Here is a 23,856-nt window from a genome sequence, read left to right as displayed (position 1 = left end):
GTGTGTATAAGAGACACTTGGTGTAGCACAGCAAGGGATGCAAGATGTAGCAGTGTTTACTGAAAAAATTACCCAAGGGACAGCTCAGATGTATCACAAACAGATACACACACACACACACACACACACACACACACACACACACACACACACACACACACACACACACACACACATCCTGTGCATCCACAAATGCGGGCGCCTAAACACACACAGTCCAGACTCCCACTCATGGCTCTTGGGTTTACTCACATGACACATGACACCCATGTGGGGAACAACAATGATGCACACACAAAAATCTACACACAAAATCTACCCACACTCAGCCTAAGGGTAACCTGGAGTAAACACCACCAGCCACACATGCCACACATGCTGTGTTGTGAACAGGGAAATTGCTTTCATACACACAAGAGCAAACACACACACACAGAAATGCTTTTACCCCGTTGTAATTTAAGAAAAGCTGCATTCATTTATCAACTCAGACTGATTCTACTTCACACTTTATCCGGCTAGTCATTGCGTTTTTCAGTCGAGCCTTCAAATTAGTTTTTTGTCAATGGCACTTAATAACAGTAGCCTGGTTAAAAAAAAAAGGTTAAATAAATCAAAAACTGCCAACTGAATCTCTGGGTAGGAAATGTAGAGGCATCTGCCAGCATATTTAGAGTTTGGCAATCTGCTTTACCAATTCCAAAACACACACACACACACACACCTTAGCAAGTTAAACCTGTTGTTTAGAAGTGAAATGTTTAAATTTTCAGTCCCCAGACTTAAGCCAGTTTTTGCCCACAAGCCGCTTGAGGTGAATGGGTTTAACTGGAGAGTGACTCACCCGCTAACTCAGCTCTGGCCGATGATCAGTCAGTGTGAGAGTCAGCCTGCCAGCCGTTCAGGCAACCAGTCATTTAGTCCGCTTTTCAGCTCTGTCATTCCACAGAGGTCGGCCAGCCAGTCAGTCAATACAGTACTAAAATTAGTGGTCAAAGATGGGACACTCAGACCGCCATTGTGCTGCTTGCTTGTATACTGGCCAGAAGTACAAAAAGAAAATTCATCCAGACTGCCAGATTTCAGTCACTGCAATCAGTGAGCAAACAAGGCTGCTTGTCTTATATGTGATTAATAAAGCACCCGGAGACCCAGCCGCACGCTGTGGTAACGCGAGAGCAGAGGGTTTTGTTCTTATTTTCATGCAACCACTCATTGACCCTTTACTCGTCCATTCAATCAGTCAAGGAAGTGGCTGTTCTCCCAGGCATCTGACAAACAAACCACCCAGGCAAGCAGTCACGGGGCTGGTCAGCCATTCAGGAAAAGAGCCTGAAATGTGGTGAGCAACAGCACCACTGACCCAGTCAAGTAGTGAGTAGGCAGTGTTGGGGTTTTTTGCAAAAAACAACATGGTGATCATACTTCCATTTTTTTTTCAACCAAAAAAGCCAGGGAGAAACCAATCAGGCAAGTGGCAAGCAGAGTGAAATCTACCAGCCAATCAGTCAGTCAATAAACCTGTCAGCCAGCAACCTGGCCAATCACTCAGGCAGCCAATAACTCAAACAACCAGGCATGGTTTATTGAGAATAGTCTCCATTGTGGTAAAAGATGTACCCAGTGACTCGGTGAACTCATTCAGAAATGAGCATGTATTATTATGTTTCTTTATTTGCCATTATGGTTCCCCTCCAGCCTCAGTGGGAAGTTTATTAAACCCCTTCCCGAGGAAAGACATCAAAAGCTATTTCTCACTGTAACATGCTATTAGCTTTGTCATGAGGACCTACCAGATACAGACAGCAATGGCCCTGTTTGGCTCCTCAGCCTATACTTAAAGAAATACAGTTCTCATATTCGCTCACTCACCGAGCCAAAAGCAACCAGATCAGCCTGCGGTCGAGAGATATGCTACTTAACCCCTCATAGCAATGTAGTGATGAGATACTGTGGTTTTTGGTATAACCCTAACAGTCCATCAATGGGTCAATAAGTGATCCATCGAAGTCACTGGATGTTTATCTCTTCATTCCTGCATGCCATTTACATCAGGAAATGATCTAGTTTGTACTTAGAAAGTCACATATAAAATATCCCCATATTTACAGATTTTTCCTCTTTGATATATAGCACAACTTTATATTCTTTGTGGAATTACATATGTCTGTCATATACAGCTAAACACTAAGTACATCCTCACTGCTTCCATAGGAATTAAAGCAGAAGATTTGGCAGTTTGGAGCATTCAGATGTGCAGGAGTGGATGTCTCAGCAAATTTACGCCAAGGTTGGACCGTCCGAGAATCTACATAAAACCCAAGAACTACATCTCAGACTCTACAGGCCTCAAAGAGCAGGTTAAATGTTCAAGTTCAGGACAGCACAATTAGAAAAAGACTGAACAAGTATGGCTTGTTTGAAAGGATCTCCACATTTTGATGATATTGTGTACTACACATCACAAGTTGGTCCAACCTGTTACTCTTTCGTCTCGGCTGCCAAACGGACAGATGCATGCACAATGAACAGCACTAGAAACACACACCAGGAAGGAAATGTATTCAAGTATTGTTGAGTAAAATGTATAATTTCTCCTAACTGTCTTGAAGGGGCAGACTGCAAATGTTTTTAGCTAAGTGTTTTTAATCTTAATGACACTGCATGAAGACATAGTGGGCAGTAAATTACAAATTACACATTTATACAGTGTAAAGTGCCTCGATTATCCACCTGTTCTGTCACATATTAATTCTGAAGGTCATTTATGTAGGCAGCTTTTCCCAGAACGACAAGCACCATGTTACACGTACATCCATCTAACCAAGTTAAAGAGGCATCGAGAGTATCAGAGTACAACAGACTACTAACAAACATCAGCGCTGTGTGTGGAACATATTAGTTTCACATGCACCCGATGACCCAGTGAATGACGGTGCTGGTGATGCTGCTCTTACTCATCTTATCATCTGAAAAAGAGCCTTTTCAGAGAGCCAAGGCTCCAGATGTTATTGTGAACACCTGTTACACATACAAACACATACTTGGATGAAACGTGTGCACATACAATCAACACTCAGGAACGTGAACCTTTTCATAGTGAGCTGCAGCTGGGCCTGGCAGTTTGAAACCACAAGGGACTTCACAGCCATCTACCCACCGCTTTTCTCCTTTCTTCCATAGTTTTTTTTTTTTTTTTTGTTTTACGCCTGTTATTAATGTTCTTGAATGAGTGCTTCTGTTCCGACCTTTCGCTGGCAATGTCTCTTCATTAGTTACACAGAAGAGGAACAACAAATGTCACATTTATTCCAAGACGGGAAAGGATACCGAACTGGAAAATGTCTCCAAAAAAGGTGGTCAGGTCGGGTAGCCGATGAATCTGCAATCTCTTATACTAACTTAAGAGACTTGCTGGGTCCTATGTTTTAAATTAAAAGTGGAAACAAAAGAAATGTTATTTAAAAAGCCAAATTTATTAACCTTTATCAACTCCTTGTATGACAAGAGCGTTGGTGGAGTAAAAAATCAGCAATATCTGCAAATGTCAACGTATACTTTTTATGCTTTAAATATAGCTGAAGCTTTGAGATACATGACATTTAGACTGTCCTCCATCTCCACCATCCTGCAATTTGTCCTTCTCACCATCTCTCCATCCATCTCACTGCCCTCAGGCTGCCTTCAATCCATTATCTGTGTGTGAGTGTGTGTGTGTGTGTGTGTGTGTGTGAGACAGTCACTGAGTTATTAGTAGCCGATTAGCCTCCTGACCCACTGTCTGACTTGCCCGCTGGAAGGGTGTGTTTGCGTGAGTCAAACAGACTGACTTTTTTCTTTATGTAGAAACAGAAACAGCCTGTTTTAATCAGTAACAACCCATGTTTATGCTGCATGATGTTCCATTTGATTGCATCTATTCAAATGATGTTAGTTGGCATTTCCTTCCCTACCCATACCTGAATGCAAAGCTTGACATATGAGCTTCCCCTCTCTAAAGTCCCATTCCAACTCAATCAGTGGTACTGGTGGAGGTCCAGGGCAATTATACTTTTATCCAGTCCCAACCTGCCAAGTCCATAGTGCTTGGCCATCCAGAGAGTACAAAAATACTCTGGAACAAATTACCAAATGTTTCCTCTGCTGCACTAACGAACTGACATCTATGTAAAGTAATAATGCGTTGGGTGTTTGGCAGCTGTCAGACTGTCATAACACACGCAGGCTAATAGTCTAAGTGGACTCGGTTTCAGTCTGCAGCTGTTTTTCTGTTGTGTAACACAGCCTTAGTATGTTTTCTATGCAAGAATGGTTGCAGCACAAAAAAATAAGCAGATCTTCAGATGCAGGTAGCATCTTCAAGAATCTCTGGAATGTAAAGCATCGACAGGTGAGTAGTTTTAAGGGTTTTTTCATTCTGTGGAAAATATTTCAGGATTGCTCTGAATGAGGAAACTTTAAGCCAATTAAAAAAAACAAGCTTGTCTGTCTGAGCAAGAATTTCACAGATATCGTTGGTATCTATTCTCACCACTGCCTTCCTGCTTTATCTGACAACAGCTTTTACAGCCTTTCTGGGTTCAAACCCTCCATCCCCTTTGAATAAGGCTGCAAGCTTGTTGCAGGTTTTACATATTAGAGCCAAGTTTTGCATATGATCAAAGCTGCCCGAAACCTGACCTACTGATATTCCACCAATGCACTCCACATGATGTATCTCATTATGTTTTGACAGTTAAAGCTACACATTTATCTCAGGACTTCCATGGACTCTTGAAGTTAAGCAATCGCGTCAATAAATTAAATCTGTAGCACGTCGATGTGCCAAGTGAGGAGCGATTCCCTCCAACCAAAGCAACTTTAAAAAAAAAAACACACAAATCTGCATAATCAATCTTTGCTGTAGTCTTGCAGCATGTAAACCACTCTGGTAAGGATTCTCTCCATGCGATGCTCTCAGTGACCGCAGCTTTACACGGCGCACCAAAAGCCAACATGTTTCGCCAAACCGCAAACAACGGGTTCACATTCACCAGCCTGGGGGAAAAATGAAGTAATAAATAACATAACCACTATCCCAATTCTTAAATTTTGTGAAAAGGAAAAGATCTTCTCATGTGCATGTGTAATTATTTCCCTCTCTGGTTTAGCATTGCCACTGGGGACCCAAGGCTGTCCAGACATTGCCAAAGCTTGGTTCACTATCTGCACATAGCCAGTATTACGCAACGGCTAATTACTTCCACTCAGTCCCGACAAAACCATGGAGAAGGAGAGAGGAAAGAGGGAGAGAAGAGAAAGGGAGGGGGGAGTGTGTGATAAAATAAAATAAAAATGAACAGAAAGGAGACGAGACGGCGAAAAGAGAAAAATGAGGAGAAAAAAAGAAGAGATAGAAGAAGGCAGCGGTGAAGGACAGACACAGAGAAGCAAGGAGGGCTTGAGACTTGCTATCTATTTTCCTTCCTGCTGTGTTTTGGTAAAGATAGGTGCAGAAAAAGAGCATCAAACCATAATGACCTCTTCACCAAATGCCACAGCTGTTTTACTGAAAATCATGCCACAGCAGCCAAATATGGTCCAAGGAGAGAGGGAAATGTAGAAGAGGAGTGTTGTCAAAGCCAGACGGGGCCTGCAGCTCTTTTCCTCTCCAACAATTTTTGGAGATGATGTCATTATTCATAAAAAACAGAAAAAAGAAAAATGTGTCTGCGCCTTCGGCTCGACTAGGTCGAAAGGTAGAGGGGAAGGTTGGAAGGCTGTGGGAGGGAGGGATGTCGAGATGAAGAGATGCAAGGAAAAGCAAGAAACGAGGTAATTTCTACCTCTGATTTATTCTGATTATGGAGTTAACCAAACCACTTTAACATGAGAAAATGAGAATAAAGAAGTCACCAGATAAAACATTTACCAATTCAATATATTGGTTTAGTTAGTATATATGTTGATATGCACCAACATAAAATACTTAATTTAAAAAGATATTTGGGGTAATTTATTAATAGTGCCATCACATACCTGCAGCTCACACCTGAGGCTGAAAAATGCATTTCCTCTGGTGGCCACTTATAGAGTCACACTTTAAAATGCAACACAAATACACAACACACCCACTCCTACATATACGGCTACATATAACTAAACACAACCAAAAGTTACAAACTAAAAATATTATTCACTCATGTTATATATGAATATAAATATCGACCGATATACTTGTGTCTGCATTTATAATAACAAATCAATAAAAATGTAAAAATGAAGACATAAGAGAAATGCCTTTTAACCACGTTATGAGTGTTGTTGCTGTACAGTTAATTTGAGCAGAGTTGGGCAAACCATAAATGAGCAATCTAAGATTTCTGACAATAACAAAGAATTTTTTTAAGCCACAGACTTTATTTTTTGTAAGGGCTCATTAATGCTTACAAATAGCAAATGTTAGTGAAATCTGTTTATTTGTCTGAAAGTGACGAAAAGATCGACCAATATACAGTGGTCCCTCGTTTATCGCGGTAGTTACGTTCTAAAAATAACCCGTGATAGGTGAAATCTGCGAAGTAGCCAACTTGATTTGCCTTTGTTGCACTAAGAGCAGTTGATTAGAGGATCTGAGCGCTGTCTTGGGGCAATACACGTCGAGAAGGTCTGTTAAGTAACTGGGCACCAGGTTATTTCAAATTTTAAAAGTATACAAGGGTAGGATTTTAGGATTTTAAAAGCATTTAAAAAACAATACGGAATTTACGGTATTGTTGTGTTTGTTGGGGAGAAAACGTACAAACATACAGTACGGCACTTTAGAGTCACACTGCTAGCGATCGAAGATTTGTGTAAATTTTGCAAGCTAAACGCATTCTGTACTGTACTGGAGACACGGCACGAGATGGACTGACAATGGTCTACAGCCAATCAGGATGCAGAAAACAACGAGCTGTGGAAAAAAAAAATCATGCAAAATTGCACCAAAAAAATCAGTGAAACAGCGAGGCCACAAAAGGTGAACTGCGTTTTAGTGCGGGAGCAGTATCCAAATCTGTATCTGATTTTTAATTTCCATGTCAGCCTTAAAAATCCTTTTTAGGGTTGTTTTCCCTTCAGAACCTTACAGGTTATATTTATAAGGTCTGCTTATATCCCAGCCCTCTGGGAAATAGTTGTCTGTGGGCTATATCTGCTCATACGGTGAAATTCTAAATTTTCTTAAACACTGGTGCTTATAGGAATATCTTCTTACTATCTGTTAGCCAGTTTTCCTTCCAAGTGCTAGTGATCTGCTAAGCTAAACTAAAAGGCTGCTGTTTATATTTAACAACACAGACTTAAGAGTGCTCCTCTAACTGAATTTGTGTTGTTTACAATTTGACGTAGAAACACCCAAGCATCACTCTTAATTTTTAATGGTAACCCTGCAGTAGTTATTGCTGTAAGTACTTTTTTTGATGAATGAGTTCCTTAAAAATATTTGTGTGCTATACAATGTATACTTGTTATCAAATTTATCAAATGAGAATGAAAAAAAAAACCTACTATGGAATTTATGTTTAATCTTTCTTCAGCTGACAAGCCATAACAGCCTTATTGGCCATATGTCTTATTCTACGTGGGCGACAACCTCTGCTATTAACTTGTTTGTAATGAATTTAAAAGACAGAAGAAGCTCATTGTTTACTGGTGACCTTTCAAGCGACAACGAATAAAGCAACAGCTGCCCATAAAAGCACTAAAGCAAATAGCAGACAAAAAAACCCAACTATTTCCCCACAATCTTACAAGTCATTTCTAACTAAAAATGTTCTAATAGCAGTGATTTATGTTGATAAGCTGCATAAACTGACAGCTTAAAGAGGTATCCTTACAGTCTGGTAATTGCATTTGCTTGTGACCTTTTACCTAAAAAATGTCTCAGCATCATCATCACTTACTCTGTGAAAATAAGCTCTCCTACCACCGATTCTGCCTGACCGCAGGGGCTCGTATATGGGTAAAACCTAGGAAATCACAGGGATCAGTTTCAGACCAAGCATATCGCAGAACGAAGTGTGGAGAGGAAAGGATAGGAAAGAGGAAGACGAAAAAACGAGGGGCGTCAAAGTGACACACGAGAGGGGGGAAAAAAAGGATGAACGTCGGGGGCTCTGACAGAGACCATCAGCTCACTCACACTTACTCTTCTTTAACACTATCCCACCATTCATCCATCATCACTCCATTTCAGCGTCACAGTAAATCCCTTCTTCGTCCTATCACATACAAGATAATAGATATGCCCGCATGCATCCATCTATCCTCAACTATCCCTTTTATGCGTTTCTCTTTCTCTCCCAGTATGCTCATCTATCTCTCTGCCTCCAGGCCCTGTTCAATCTGTTAGCGCCATATTGCTTATAAGCATGAGCGTGTGTGTATATGTCATAAATGATATTAACCTGGTAAGCAATGCAAACAGTAAGGGTGGCACAGCAATCCTGTCAAACCTCATAGATGACCAGATTTTTTCCCGTTTCCTGTTCTATTATTTATAACATTTGTCTTCTGCCTGCAGTCAGACTCATTCATTCTTTTGTCTGATTTCAAATTGAAAAGAAAGTAAAACTGAAAGACAAACTGTTTGTTATCAAAACTGCGTACTGAGAGATATCGCTATTAGACATGGCATTAGACCATTCCAACTCCCTTTTCTGCTGTCATGATCCTAAAGATTTCTGTTTTATTTATAAGGGAGTGGCTGAATGGTTAATGAAAAATAATTACTTCAATTCTATTCATGGCGACCATGAATGTGCAAAATAATATAATGGGTGTTCAGAGTGTTGCCAAACAACACTGTGATACAGGTAAGAGATTGAGCTTGTAATCAACCCCCAGCCTTGTGAACATCCCTGCTGCCTCCTGACCTGCAGCCACTTCTGAACTTCGAGCATCGCAGTGATTTCTTTCCAGTCTAGTCCTTAAACAGCTAGGGAAAAAGGTTATTGCCTCAAATAGCTAAACAATCGGTACAGCAAGTAATTATTGAGGTTATTTAATTTAAAATAAATCAATTTACTCATAACATAATGATTAGTGTGCAAATAAGTCCTCTAACATGCTGATGCACCTTCATAGACTTACAAGTAATCCATTTAAAGTACATGGGAGAACATCTCAATAGTGTGAAAAAGAATAAGCTAATTTGAATGTGTAGGTACCTCGATATGGTATGGCCCATGTACAGCTCAAAGGCGACTGGCACCAACATGATTATCATACACATAAGGAGCCAAGATGGCATCTGGGTAGAGGATTATTCACTTTTCCAACTTCCCCCCAGAAACACTTGGGTCTATTTCCAACTTCTATTTTAAGATTTGCATTTAAAGGAGTGGATAAGGCTGAGCTGCCACGTTTTTGAATAGTTTTCTCTTGTTTATGCTAGGTAGTGAGCGACTGCTGTTGCTTTCTGGTTTGTTTCTTATGAGTAAGTTATCTCAGTTTGGAGTGTAGACAGTTTTTCTTGTTTGTTATTTTGGCCTTGGCTCATTCTGACATTGATTTGTACTCCTGAATTTGTGAAACTACTATGTCTTCGTCTTTTGGCTGGTCCCTTTATGGGTCGTAATAGCAGATCATACGCTTCCATCTCACCCCATCCCAGCATCCTGTTCTGTCACACCAACCCTCGGCATGTCCCTCTTCACTACATTCATTCATGAATCTTCTCTGACATCCTCCTCTTTTCGTTCTGCTTAGCAGCTCCATTTTCAACATCCTTTGGCCAATATTTTCACTATGTCTAAATTATCTCAGCCTTGCCTCTCTATCTTTGGTCTCCAAAAGGCTCAACCTAAACCATTCCTCTGAAACTATTACTTAATAAATACAACACCTGTTGATTTACTCAAGTTTTTCTTGTGGCTACTTGGGATTTAAAGTAGACAGGAGTTTTTCATGTACTGCATTAGTCCCCCATAGATATTCCATTTCATTAATTGGGGGCTTGTCCGTGATTCAGACCTAGGACCTCTCGCTGATAAACTTGGGGCAAGATGGTGATTTTTCTTCCAGTTTAGCCCTTGAATAATTAAAAACAATTTAGAACAAACAAAATGCCTCCAACAGCTTTAAATAGTGGACAAATATTTTTAACTTGAGTCAAGAGTGGAAAAAAACAAAAAAAGATGAGAAACATCTACCATGGTGGGAATTTTTTGCTTTCCTCTAACCAACATGTGTGTCACCTATTCACCTACTCCATGTTCCTGTAAAAAAACAAAAACAAAAAAAAACCCCACTGCCTCTATATTTTTGTTTAATAATTTTCTGCGACTGGGGTTCTTGAGCCATGTAAATTGGGAGGGAAGCATTCATGGATGCAGAAGGTTTGAAGAGGATAAGTCATGACTCGATAACTCGTTTATTTCTCCGTCTCTCAAAAAGACTGAACACTTGTGTGTGCTTGCCAGTGCGTGTGTGGCCTCACAGTATGGCATGTCTGTGCAACAGGCATTACCAGGCAGTCTGAGCATTTTCATTAGTTCCTAGAACACCAAACAAACCACACGGGCATGTGAAGCAGCTGCAGTAGTACTAGAGAGTTGGAGAGACTACCGCCATAAGAGAGAGAGACACACAGAGGGAGAGAGAGAAAAAGGCGACTAATTTACAGTATGGGAGTGAATGTAAGTGGGTCAAAGTGCATGCCTGTACACATCTGCCTACCAGCTTGATGTTGTGTGTGTGTGTGTGTGTGTGTGTGTGTGTGTGTGTGTGTGTGTGTGTGTGTGTGTGTTTACGGATGAATGAACTGAAGCACAGAAAGCTAAAGCGTCTCACTTTATACCTTTGTAGATTTCCGTGTGCAGGAGTGAGTGTGCATATTTTCCATTTCAAATGTATTGCTAATTAGTGTAATTGCAGGAAATGTAATTATGTAAAGGCTTCCCACACCTGTTATTACACTTTAATTGCCCCCCCCCAAAAAAAATAAAAAAAATTGCCCTTTGTTTGTTATTTTTAATCATTCCAGCAAAAGCTCTTTGGAACTTCAGGCATCTCGTCTGCTCGTTTAGCCACATTTACAAGAGCTTATCAAAATTACCTTAGCAAATTTAATTTTCACAGTTGTATGAACTTTGCAACAAAATCTACAATCTAACAATATTCCAAAAAGAAAAAAGAAAAACAATTAGTCATGCCAAACAAAAGTTCAAATGCAAAACTTTTCCAAGATCTCTTTAAAGGCAGCAACTTCATGTCCCCATTGGCAGCTGTTAGTGCTTACAAGAGCAATGCAGATTAAATCTGCCTTTCAGGCTTTAATGAAATGGAGAACAAAAGAAAAAATACCTTTGGTACTAAATACCAAACTACTGCATGGGTTTGGGTGTTTGTCGGTGTGTTCTCTGTGTATTTCCTACCTGACCACAGGCTCCGGTATGGCCTCTAGGTTGGCTGGGACCTGCACTCCCTTCTCCCACTCTTGTCTCCAAGGGTCTGAAAGCACGTAGAAGTCATCTGGGCCGAGCTGGGCTGAGTCCGGCAGCTTCATGGCAGTGATGAAGTCAGTACGAAATACCTTTACAGAAGAAGAGGAAAAAAATGCAAGAAGGTCGTGTGATTGGCTAGGTTTTACCAAGGTGGGACTTGGCCCAATTGAAAAGGGATTTTTGGATCCAGAATCATTTTTTAATATTGTGAGTTACTGCAAAATGGCACGTTTACATGTACACAACAGAACATCAATAAGAAAAACTGGGGAGGCATCCAGAGTCAGATATCTTTCTGAACCAGTGACCCATATTATGCATGGTTTGTGATTTTAACACAGTCTCGCCCTGCTTTGTTATTTTCTTCAACCTTCTAATTTCTGCCTGTGTCTTTCAGCAAAAACAAATCTTATAAATCTTTATATTGATACCAGTTTACAAATCTAAATATTATACAGTACCTCAAAGTAGACCGTATTTAACACTTACTATTGACTCTCTTGCACAATTCTTGAATATATCATTTTTAGCACAAAGTTGAGAGAGACAAAGTAAGGGTAGAAAAAAGGTTAGAACACAGAGCAAAAGCCCCAGCTGGGAATGAAACTGTAGACCAGTTTGGTCACAGCATGTGCAACCATTAGGCCCACAGAAAACCCCACAATAACAACACAATATTTTTAAACTACCCAGTTCATCTGAAAGCTGGTCCTACGAATAATATCTTCAACAGCTCTTGGGTCTTACTTAAACAGGAAGCCAGCATGTAACTCCAAAACTGCAACTAATGCATAGGAAAACAATGTTCGTGGCCAGAGATAACCTGTGACACAAAAAAAAACCAAAAACATGGAAGCCTGGTGCGGTTCCAAAGGCAGACCGTTTTCACGATGACTGATGCCATGTTATGCAATGCATTTTCCCTCAGTAGCCTCCAGTCAGTCAAGCCCCGTCTCAGGGCCTAAGTGATCCTCAATGATCCTCACAGCCTGTAGGCTCAGACTGCTCATGATAAAGCCGTTACTTACAACAACAAAATGTCAGGCTTGTGTTTGACTTCCCAGCTCAGATTTACCATAAATCTCTTGCGGCCTCAAAATTATGCATCTTTTGCATTTCTTTTGCTGACGGCTGCCTGACACTAAACACTGGTGTAACATTTGATCAGGCAACACAACATTGAGAACAGATGTGCAACGGCACTGAGATGCATTTGTCTAGTAAAGTATAAATCCCAGATTTTGTTGCACTTAATGTCTTTGGCTCTCTTGGGTACTCGGTCATAGACTCTGGAGTCCTTTTAAAGTTTTACTGGATGACGGGGACGGGATTTGCTGCTCCAGTATTCCAGCAGCGCACCACACAGTCGGTGCTTCTTCCCTCTGCAATTAAAAATAATTGCAGTGCATTACGTTTTAGTGCAAATACAAACTTGAAGGTGAACCATATGTGACACCATCAACTGATGTTACTTCAGATGACACAGAGAGGGAAGGGACGTGTCATTTCATTATAACCGTGCATCCTAGCATCTCTCCCTCAGCGGGTTTCGTGTATTTTAAGCGTCTCCTGATTTCTCTCATCTTTTCATTCAGCCTCTTCCTCACATCTTGAATGGGACAGACTGAGATGTAAGGAATGGTTGCAAGCAAGGGGAATAAAACATTTTGAAACACACGGACAGATGAAAGAAGAAGTAAAAGGTAAGGAGGAAGAAGCAAGTGGAACACTGATAAACTCAAGTGGTGGTAAATTATTGATATTAACCAATATGAAATCATTAAAAGTACAATTCTTGGGAGGATTTTACAAAAACAAACTAGGTGTGCCTGAGTGTGATGTGGCATTTGAGGACACGAGGGAGTGGATGCATTCAAGCAGACACGATCGTTCTTGCACATAATGCGAACGCACACACATAAATTCTCCGTCTGCTTTACCAGGGACCTGAAGCAGCGATATTATCAGTCATATAGTCAAGGACATCAGTCAAGAACACACAGGCATAAACACACAAAGCCACACACACATAAAAAAAACAAAAAAAATAAGCAACACTCCCTCGCAGTGGTGCCAAATCAACCGTATGACTTCACTCTGCATTTTATCATTACTTTCTAAGCCTCCTTATCCCTGCAATATTAGCTCCTCTTCTCCATCTGTCTCTCTATTAACCTCCCCATCTCCCTCCCCTCCCTCCATCCCTCCTTCCTCTCCATCTCTCCATCCCCTAATGTGTGTTTTTATCTTCTCTATTTTGACCTAAGAGACACAATGAAGAAAAACAGACTTGTAAGATGAAAAATGGAGTTAAAAGAGAGATAACAGAAGCAAAACTGGGTGGAGATAAAAATTAGTAAGAAAGCGACGGATGGAGATGGAGTTTAAGTCTCCCAGTGGACCACGAGAAAGCCCGCAGATGAATTCATTCGCTTGTACAATGTAAATGGAATTTTTACTTTAAGACGTAGCAGTCACCTCCTGCATCTGCAATGTGGCCATCCAATGTTGACCATCCTCTAAATGCCAGTCTAACAAAACCAAGGGTGCCCACTTCTGCTCATCCACTGCTCTGTTTTGAGGACAGTGAGGCCCACTATGACTTCACCTGCCCAAGATCTCCTCTGCGTGCTCTGCAAGCGGCCACGCTCAGCAACCTTCCAACTGCAGCCATGCAAGAGCCTGCAGAAGATTGCCGGTTTGCCATAACCACTACTGACCAGCAGTTTACTTTACAAAAGCAACAACGGCAGCGCAAAGTGCTGACTCTGCTGACAAAGATAACAATAGAAGCCACTCTTCTTTGGACCTGGACCTGAAAAGGGACAGCTAAACTGGACTTCAAGGCTTTTTTAGCTTGGATCTGATCTACAATAACCTCCTCTAGCAACATCCAAAAAGTCTGGTAACAAACCACCGAGGCACAGCATAGCTTCCCATAGCACATGGTTAACAATATGGACACTTAATATAAAATGTTGTTTTTTTTTATATAGCGCATTTTGAAACAACAGATGTCGAAAGAAAATAAAAAAAGCAAAAACTGGTAGGTCTTTAGAGTTTATTTAAAATTCTCAATTGTTGAGCAGGTTCTTTTGTCGGAAGGAAGAGTTTTCCAGAGCCTGGGGCCAATAACAGCAAAGGCCCAACTGCCTGGGCGAGAGGAGGGCACTGAGAGAAGTTGTTGGGATGATGGACTCATTGACCTGGAGGCAAAATACTGAGTTTAAGATCTGCAATGCACTGTGAAGATAATCCATGGAGGACTCTATAAAAAAAAAAATAATACAACTTTAAAGTCTATTCTAAACTTCACTGGTAGCCAGTGCAGCTGTGTGAAAACAGGAGTGATGTGCTCTCTTTTCTTTGCACCGGTTAAGCGTTGAGCAGCTGCAGTTTGAACCATCTCCAATCAAGGTGGAAACTGTCAATCCTACACACAGGGAGCTGCAGCAGTCAAGCCAAGAGGTGCCAAGTCGTCGATAACTGTTTCTACATCACTGGCTTTGACTTAGTGATGATTCTCCGCTGAAAAAAGCTGACCTTCACAACATTCCTGGTTTGATTGTTAAAAGTCAAGGAGCTACCCATAAAAAACACCAAGATTTTTAACAGTAAATTGGACGCGGCTGGATAAAAGACCAATATCGATGCCTCGGTGAGAATGTTTGTAGAGCTTGAAAGGGTCATTCAGTGAAAGCACTTTTTTTTTTTTGCCATCCAGGATTTCAGATGACTCAAACAGTCAAAGGGACTCTTTGTGGAGTGGTCACCATCTGGTGCGACAGGTAGATGAACATTTCATTTCTGTTCATCCATTCAAACGTGATCACTGTAATGGTTCGATGCTAGTTATCCTGTACACAGAAAAGACAGCTTGCATGCCAACTAATGATCTTCCTTATTAACCTACCACCATTATTCCCTATGATCATACTTTCATACATTCAATTAGCTTAAGCATCACAAGACAAAGTCAAAACACCCCACGCATCCTCTTCCTCTCTGGCCCAGCACATGTGGGACGGAACAAAGAGACACATAATCTGACGACACACATCCACCAGTGTGCACAGACACACAAGCTTTTTTAACACCTACATTAATGCCGGTGCTGCCTGTATGAGGCATGGCTGTATTAACAGCCAGTCATAACCCGTACACTGATATTAAAAACACTTGTGCCAGCTGTTCAGTGTGCAGCATTATTATCAAGGCTCAGTTTCAGTGAACAGCAATAAAAACTGTAACCTTAAAGTAGCTCACTCTGTCCCTGGACTGGCAGTATAACTCTGTGTGGGGAAGCCTCTCTTCACTATCTCTGAGGTGCAACACATCGAAATCCCTGAAAAAAAACAATAAAACAATCTAAACCCGCCAGAGTCTCCCAATTTAATCAGGAGTTATCTTATCAAAATCCGATCAAAGGATAAGTAAATAAGAAGACTACAGATCTACTTTGAGGCTGTACTCAGGCACGGTAGTGCTTGGAGCTAAGTGAGTGATCACTGTGACATGTTTACCACCTTAGGTTTTCATCTCAGAGTGCTAACATTTGTTAAGTAGCAGTAACTACAGTTCACTAAATGAAGTGCAGGTAAGGGTGACTGGATTCCCATTAGTTCTGCGGCAATTCGGTCAATTTCCAGAGTTATTATGAATTTCAGTTTTCACTTAATGATGGAAAATGCAAAATTACTCAAATTCATCCCTAGGAGAGCGCAAATTTGTTTATTTTCATTTCAATGCACACACATCCATAGTCGTCGAGGTATTTTCACTCACAAGCTAGCAATTTCTGGAGTTTGTCAGGGATCACGCTATTAGGGTTCAGCATCACCAAATCCTGACTTTCTCCACAACATTTTGTGACATATATCAGTAATAGAGGACAGCGTGTAGGAAGAGGACAGAGGGAGAAGAGGAAGAGCAAAAATTATGTTATGTGAAGAGAGGACAGGGCCAAGCAGTGAGAGGGAGAGAAACAGAGAAAAGGAAGTGAAATTAATTTCAGTCAGTGGAAAGAGGGACGAAAGACAAGGACACGGCATAGTCGTACATTTGAGGGAGTCAGTTGTGATGCTGGTAGCGGTAGTGAAGTGGGTGTGTGTGTGTGGATTGGTGTGTCAATGAAGTTGATGTGTGTGTATTTTTGTGTGTTGTAGTGGGGTGGATACTAAGAGCTACTATAGCAATATGTTTATGTGTCTTGAGTATTGGATTAATTAGAGTATAGATGAAATTGCATTTTTTTTGAGTTAGCAGGAACAATATTGCTAGGCCTCTAATGTCAGTATGTCGATGCACGATCTAGAGGGATAAATAGGTATGGTAGTAATCGTGTGCTTAAGTTGACACGAGAGAAATGAAGAGTAATTTAAGAGAGAATTACTGAGAGGATACATTGTATTATTGGTGACACAAAGGGTAATGAAGAAGGAGGAAGGAGTTCTAGAGAAATGCATGTTGGTTCTGTGTATCTAATTTTGAGAGAAGTAGTATGTTGAGAGAAGGAATTGAACAAGACTCAATAATATTAATAAGAGCGAAATATATGTAGAGAAGGAGCGATGCATTCCATCTAGTGCCCATCCTCGTGAGTTTTTGGGAATAGCCCTTATCATCGTGTCTTCGCAAGCACAAGCACAAATAAATAACTAGTCAGACTTGGTCTGTAGTGAGCAAGGTACTGGTTAGCGCCTTATCCCGTGTTCGCGTGTAATGTGAGCGTAGTCAAACATAGTTAACTCGTCTGATCACTGTAGATCTCCAGTGTGTTCGTTTCTGATTTTGTTTATAGTTGTTGTTGTCACGTTTGAAAGTCTAGCCAATCTGATAATGAATCATTCGTGCTTCACCATTCATGCAATACCGAGAGGAGGTAAATAAAGAGATTTACATAGAGTTACCGATATCACACTCTCTATTAATCACTTTCTCCATTCATACTACATTCTGACATCGATTTTCTCGATTAGCTCTGAATTTCCAATATAGTCGTCACCCTTCATACACTCTATTCCACGTACTAGAACATAAAACATCACGGTAGTGGAAAAGCAGAAGAATTATGTACTTGACACAACTAAGCAATAGAGAATAAAAAAGTAAGGACAGCTAGTTGGGGGTGGTTTTGGTTATGTAGGTAACAGTGGTTGCATCGGTATATGATTATAAAATCTTCAATGATAGGGACTATATCACAAGCTAGAGTTTCAGTCGTTTTGGTGGACAGCGGAAAAAACCAATGAGGTGTAGCAAATTAATAATAGAAGAGCATATATATAAAATAGCGTCGCTGATGCATGAAGAAACATAGTTAGACAGGGTTGTTAGACCAGTTAAGGAAAACGAGAAGAAGAGACGAAGTGATACCGTGTTAGTTTTAATATAAGGGATAACAAGAACATAAAGAGGATGGAAAGTTAGGAGATAGATAAAAACGAAGACGTCTAGCTGTAACGACTTAAAGAACAAGAAGGATAGACTAAATATAGTATGTGGTAATAGAATGGAGGCGTATATCATGGAATAGGGAGTCTAGTGTGTTATTTATCTGTATGTTATGGACACGGATTTTGTATCTAGTCTAAACTATAATGTCCTACAGGCATAAAGACTACTCTAAATTACTCAAAACAGGTCCGACACAATTACTTTAGTCTTCCTGGCAATATGACCTCTAGCGAGATCTGGACATCTCTACTCTTCACTCTCACATATGTTCTTCTAAACACACGAATCCAATTCTACTTTACCTTAACCTCTTATGTATTCTCACTGTGTCCTCACAACTCCTCGTCTACTTAATATTTACGCTTTGTAATTACTGATCGAAAGCAGTATAAGTGCAAAAGTACGATTCAACAACCTTAGTGATACCAACTCTTCAACATTAGCCATTTAGCTACCTCTTCTCTGAGTTTATCGAGATGGATCTAGATATCAGGAATAGATTAGAAGTGTGTGGACTTTTACAATTTTCATTGTTCGAAGAGCAACATGATTTAAGTAAGGAACATGAGAGTTTCTCTTCTTTAAGTTTTGTAATTTGAGGCAAGTGAGACGGAGCTGTAACCACCTCAAGCAGATAGCATGGGCAGGAAAAGCAGGTTCCCTGCTCTTCGCGAACTGTTTTCTGCTCAGTTGTTATTTTTCAGAATTATTCCTTTAAGCTCATAAAGTTATAACATTGTAGTGTTGGTGTATGGCACGTCTGGAGGGGTATGGTGATGTGTTCCATGTTTGTATGTGTCTCCTTTTGAGAGCATTTCTGCACAGAGCATACAAAGGCTCATTAATATCTCAGCCAAGATTCAAACAATGGAAAAACTCTAGGTAGTAACCCCTTATAAACGCCATTCATGCCACATTTGGTTAAGAATATCTGAGTGGGCAAGTTAACTTGGATTTTATTGCCTTCTCATGCCGCAATCTTAGTAGCCATTCGGTTGCTCGTGTTTTTTCATCACTTGCGATAAGACTTTAAAACATAAATAGAAGTTCACAATCGCATGTTCGGGTGAACTGGCATCTCAGCCGTTATTGATAACAAGTGAGCAGACTTATAGAGATAAGGCAAGATCTTGAGTCTCCATGGGCAACTTTACTGCAGTGATTACAGTGAATCTATGTGTCTCTCTTAGATCTCTGGCTAGCTTTATGATATATGAGAGTGTGAGCCTGTGTTGTTGACAATGAGCTCTTGAATTAAATTTTAAAGCCACACATAAGTAGAGAATACTCATGTCAGATAAATTTATACTCAAAACTCCAGATTCTGGCAATATCTATTTTTTTCCAATTTTATCACATTGTGACTGTTGGTTTATTCTCATTAGCATTGTGAAGAGTCTTTCTTTTGCTTGACACCCCTCATATCCAACACATAAAGAACGTGTTTATACGAGACTGAGTAGCATGTGCTTAGGTAATTTTGTGTAGCCATTTCCCACTTGCTAAAATAGATTTCCAAATTTAAATGTATAATCCACAAAATTTTGCGTCACATGAAATAAACAAAACTGAGCGTGTCTGCCTAGCGAAAACCTACTAATTACATACCTCGAAAAGGAACTGCATAAAGGTGATTTTAATACCTATATAAGTGAAGAGATCCTCTCTCTCTTATATTGTGAATATGAATTAAACAACTTTTGTTTATCTTTCAATAAAGTATCACGCTGTTTAGTGGTTCATACTTCAGTCAGTTATAGACTGCAATATAATATTGATAAGACATATATAATCTCTACTTCTGATTGATCGTATTATTCTGCTTTGCAACTATGTTTGAGTGATGAGTTCAATTCTCAGCCCTTGTTTACAATCTTTGACTTAATATACGAAACACTTGCATTTTGTAAGCTGCGAGTGTCAGCTTGATTAAAGTTTTTAGATCATGTACATCGAGTGAAAGACTATGGCGGGTTAGTATAATATGATTTGTTGTCTTACTTACGTCGCTCGTGACCTGACTTTTTCGCTCCTCAGAATTTCGCCGGACTAGATATGCTCAAAAAAGCGTGGGTCATGTTGCAAAAGCTGCCACACCAGGATGCTGACACTGCTAGATCCATTGATCAAAGAATTATCGGCAGCTCAACAAGTCTGCAAATCATAGATGCCTAATATGTGATGATGATATTGACTAAGTTGAAAAACTTATAATATTATGTGATTTGGCTTAATGAGAACAATGCTTCAGGTAAGGATCCAGAAAGTTCATGGAACTCAAGATTATAAATAGATCATAGTGGTCTCACATTCTAATCTCCTAAATGCTATCTAACCCCAAATATTTTAATTATTTGCTTATTTGTTGGCCAGATAACGTATAGGTAAAATGCGTAATCAACATTAGTATGCACGTCAACCATTGGTGTACAATTATATCCATAAAACAAAATGCGTCACACATTTCTATAGCTTTTATACTTGCCCTGAATGATGCTAAATACTATATTCTCCATTCATTTATTGATTTTTATGATTTTCTGGGTTCAAAACTCGCTCACAGTATGCATGACTTTCACATCTGCCTGCGTATGAACTGGTGTTCGTATAAAAATAGACGCACAGCTTGAATACTGGTTAATAGGTACGTGAACATATCGTGCATATCGTAGAGATGACACATTATCTGCAGAATAAGTATCATTTACTTTTATATATTAATAAAAAGGTGGACAACGTTTACCACTCGGATGAGAGGCATACATCACTCCTTTGTACTCAGTAAAGATTGTGCTTGCGTATTGGTGCGCGCAAAATAATGTCCTAGAGAGGATGCCTCTCTATCATCCGTTATTTGACACTCGTATCCTTGCATTTATTGTGTGCGTAAGGCTCAAGCATATACAGTTGTCGTAGTCCAAAAAAGATAATTTACCCCACGTTTGCTGCCGAGATAAACCTGTATACAGACAACATTAGAAATATGTATATTGAGTTTCTCATCATATATGAATAGATATGATAAATTCTACATCTGTCTAGTTTTCACCTATCGGAAGTGCCACGACAGAAAATTGATCCGAGAAAGTAGTCTGCCAGGTGCGACGGGAGAGTATTATCTGTGTATTGTAATAGGAGGTTAGTTAGAGGATAATACGAAAGCAAGTTTTCAGGCATATTTTGCAGGGAGTCACATGATAAAGTAAGATACTCAACGTGGAAGTTGGCAATTATAATCCTGCTCTTTGTACAGCTAGGGATGACTTAACCCAGCCTGGAACCAATCCAATCTGCTCATTACAACAACAGGATGAGAGGGTTTTAGGTATGCAGGAAAAAATTACTAATTTGACCATTTACCTCTTTGCGTGTTCTACAGCTGAATCACCCATTAAGATGAAATGGAAATGAGTAAGTTGAATCAAAGCACATCTCTGCTGTCAAGACCTATGAGTCATGCCTGAAGCATAAAGGTCTGTCTGCTCATTCTGACTTGCTATGTTATCCCCACTCAAAAACACCATTTGGCTTAGTGGCTCCAAAGAGGTCTTCATCACAAAGATTATTATTGCCTATTAAAACATTGAGTAACACTGTCAGCATCGCTGACAACTAATACCATTATCACACTAGTGGTTATGCAACATTAAAACACCAAAAGTTGTTTACCAGGAAAAGATTTGAGCTTGCAGATTTTGATTTAGAATTCTATAAATCAAATTCCAACTATGCAAACATTTAGCTATTCATATTATGATATTCCAGTTATATAGACTTACATATTGAACAATATAGTCCAGTTACCATTTAGCCATTCATTTTAAAAGCTATAATGAACAACAATAGCAGGGCTGTCTTCTGCAACTGTCTAAGTTGCAGAATCAATTAGTCTTCAATGAGTTTTAATGTGCTAAAGAGTCTCACTTTATTTTGCAGGAAGCATTGAAAGAACAAGGCAACAAAAGAAAAGCAATCTTTTTGCTCCAGTGGTCAATGGCAAATAGAAGATTCCTCCCAGCAGATTTTTTTTTACTTCAACTGAGCTGCATTGATTTGGCAGCAATGGGAGGATGTCACACATACACTGAACAATACTCAATGACTTTGCTATCCTATTCCCATTTAAATTGCCTCTACGTTTTCTTTCTGACACCTGTTTAAATCAATGCCTTCCTCAGCCAATCTGTTACAACACACGCCGTCTCCATCTTGAATAACAAGACTTCTCTTCTGCAAGGTTTCCACAGTTACCCCTTTGCACCACTGTCTGTTTTTAAAGCCTCTTTCTTTTTGTTTACACGATCAGCCTTCATTTACTCCCATATTCTGCACATGTTAAAAGGCAGAACATTTAAACTTTTAAATTTAAAACGATAAAAGCCATTGCATTGCGCTAATACTGTTTGCACAATAACGATAATTTAAAGCAAAACTGTTGATTTAAACTCTTCTATTATCGGTTAAGTTTGCATCACAATCTAATCAGACAGTGCGGCATGATCGATGGTCTCTCCATAAAACAGATTAGATTCAGCTGCTCGGTTAAGGCTCCACAAAACCTCAAGTTCAGCATTACTGTGAGGTGAGTAGTAACACACACACACACACACTCACACACATTCCTCTGTCCAATCAGTCAGTAGGTCAGTGTGCTGTGATGAGTTATGGGCTGTTAGCATGCAGGGGTCTCATTAAGTCCAATCTAGGTCTGAACTGATGACATTACCAGGGGATGTGAAGTGTGTGTGTGTGTGTGTGTGTGTGTGTGTTGTGTGTTGTGTGTTGTGTTGTGTGTGGTGTTGTGTGTGTACACGACGGTAAAAAGTCTGACAGCCTCAGAATTTTTTCCCTATTAAAGAATTCCTGTTTATCGAGCCACACCGCTACCAACACTGTAACTGCTATATTAATAGAGACTAAACCATACTGACATTTAACATTTTTCATTTGCATCGCGTCACATTATGCATACATTATTTTACAGGCTTTTGTGAAGTGACTGTTTACGAAGCACCCTTAGCAACAGTGACATGTAAACAGCAACATTGGTAGCTCACCTTTTCTAACATTATTAGCCTATAAAGCACTTTTGCTTGTCGTGAATCATAAGAGAGGTCTTGCTCTCTCTCTGCAGCACCCAAAGAGCGAGATCATGCTTTTAGTAATAAGTTTGGAAAGAGCTAAATGTCCTAAAGTCGGACTATCCTTCACAAGGCAAAGCTGCCACTGCCTGTTACTACAACAATTACAACAAGCCTTGTGCAGTACAGAAAAAAATGTGCCTTTCTCAATCACTGTCACGGGCATGTTTTAACATACAAGTGACCGTGCCACTTTAGTCACCTGAAGCTGTAATAGTGTATTACACTCATGTTCAGAACAGAAAAGGTTTATGACAGCTGCTGCTAACACTATGATGCTGCGTTTACAGCTATTATCACCATTACCTCGTTCCACTTTAGCCAAGACTATTACGGTTGATGCGTCTAATTCTACTCTCCAGTCCAAAATATGACGATCACCGTGAGCGCTGCTACTACACTTGTTGCTTCAGCTGCTGCGAATAGAACCAAACTTATGTGAGCCACCACTACCTCGAGCTGTAACAACTACCGAAAAGTCGCCTTTATAGTCTAAATCTCTACAACCTTCTATTGCTAGACCACCTATACTATCCTCTGGTCTCCAGTCTGCGGTGCCTTGTCGAGAAGGAATTATTATCAGCAACCAACTGATATCGTTAGGTAGGAAAATCTTCGCCAGTCCCAGTTTAGCCAGGGTCGAAGCTCAGGATGAGGTAGTAGGCATCTAAGAGGCTGGTGTAGCTTTCTAGAACAGGGTACCGACTGACTCACAATGGCAATTTTAGACATTAGCAGATGTATGTCACACGCCAGGGTGTTTTCTAGCAGTCAGAAAGACAAAAACACCC

The 23,856-nt window shown here is 40.0% G+C and overlaps 1 protein-coding gene across 2 annotated transcripts in view; it reads right to left on the bottom strand.

Moving 5' to 3' along the window:
- Positions 1–23,856, bottom strand: part of jade2 (jade family PHD finger 2) — a 227,924-nt gene that overhangs the window by 138,081 nt on the left and 65,987 nt on the right. For both annotated transcript variants that reach the window (XM_005923109.3, XM_005923110.3), the window contains exon 4: positions 11,400–11,557. In XM_005923109.3, coding sequence (XP_005923171.1) covers positions 11,400–11,557 — 158 coding nt within the window. The remainder of the gene's footprint in view (positions 1–11,399; positions 11,558–23,856) is intronic.

The sequence above is a fragment of the Haplochromis burtoni genome, unplaced genomic scaffold, assembly GCF_018398535.1.
Source record: "Haplochromis burtoni strain Fernald_Lab_line unplaced genomic scaffold, NCSU_Asbu1 Contig_66, whole genome shotgun sequence".
Taxonomy (NCBI): Eukaryota; Metazoa; Chordata; class Actinopteri; order Cichliformes; family Cichlidae; genus Haplochromis; species Haplochromis burtoni.
Note: the sequence above shows the minus strand (reverse complement) of the source record. Positions and strands in the feature narration are given on the sequence as shown.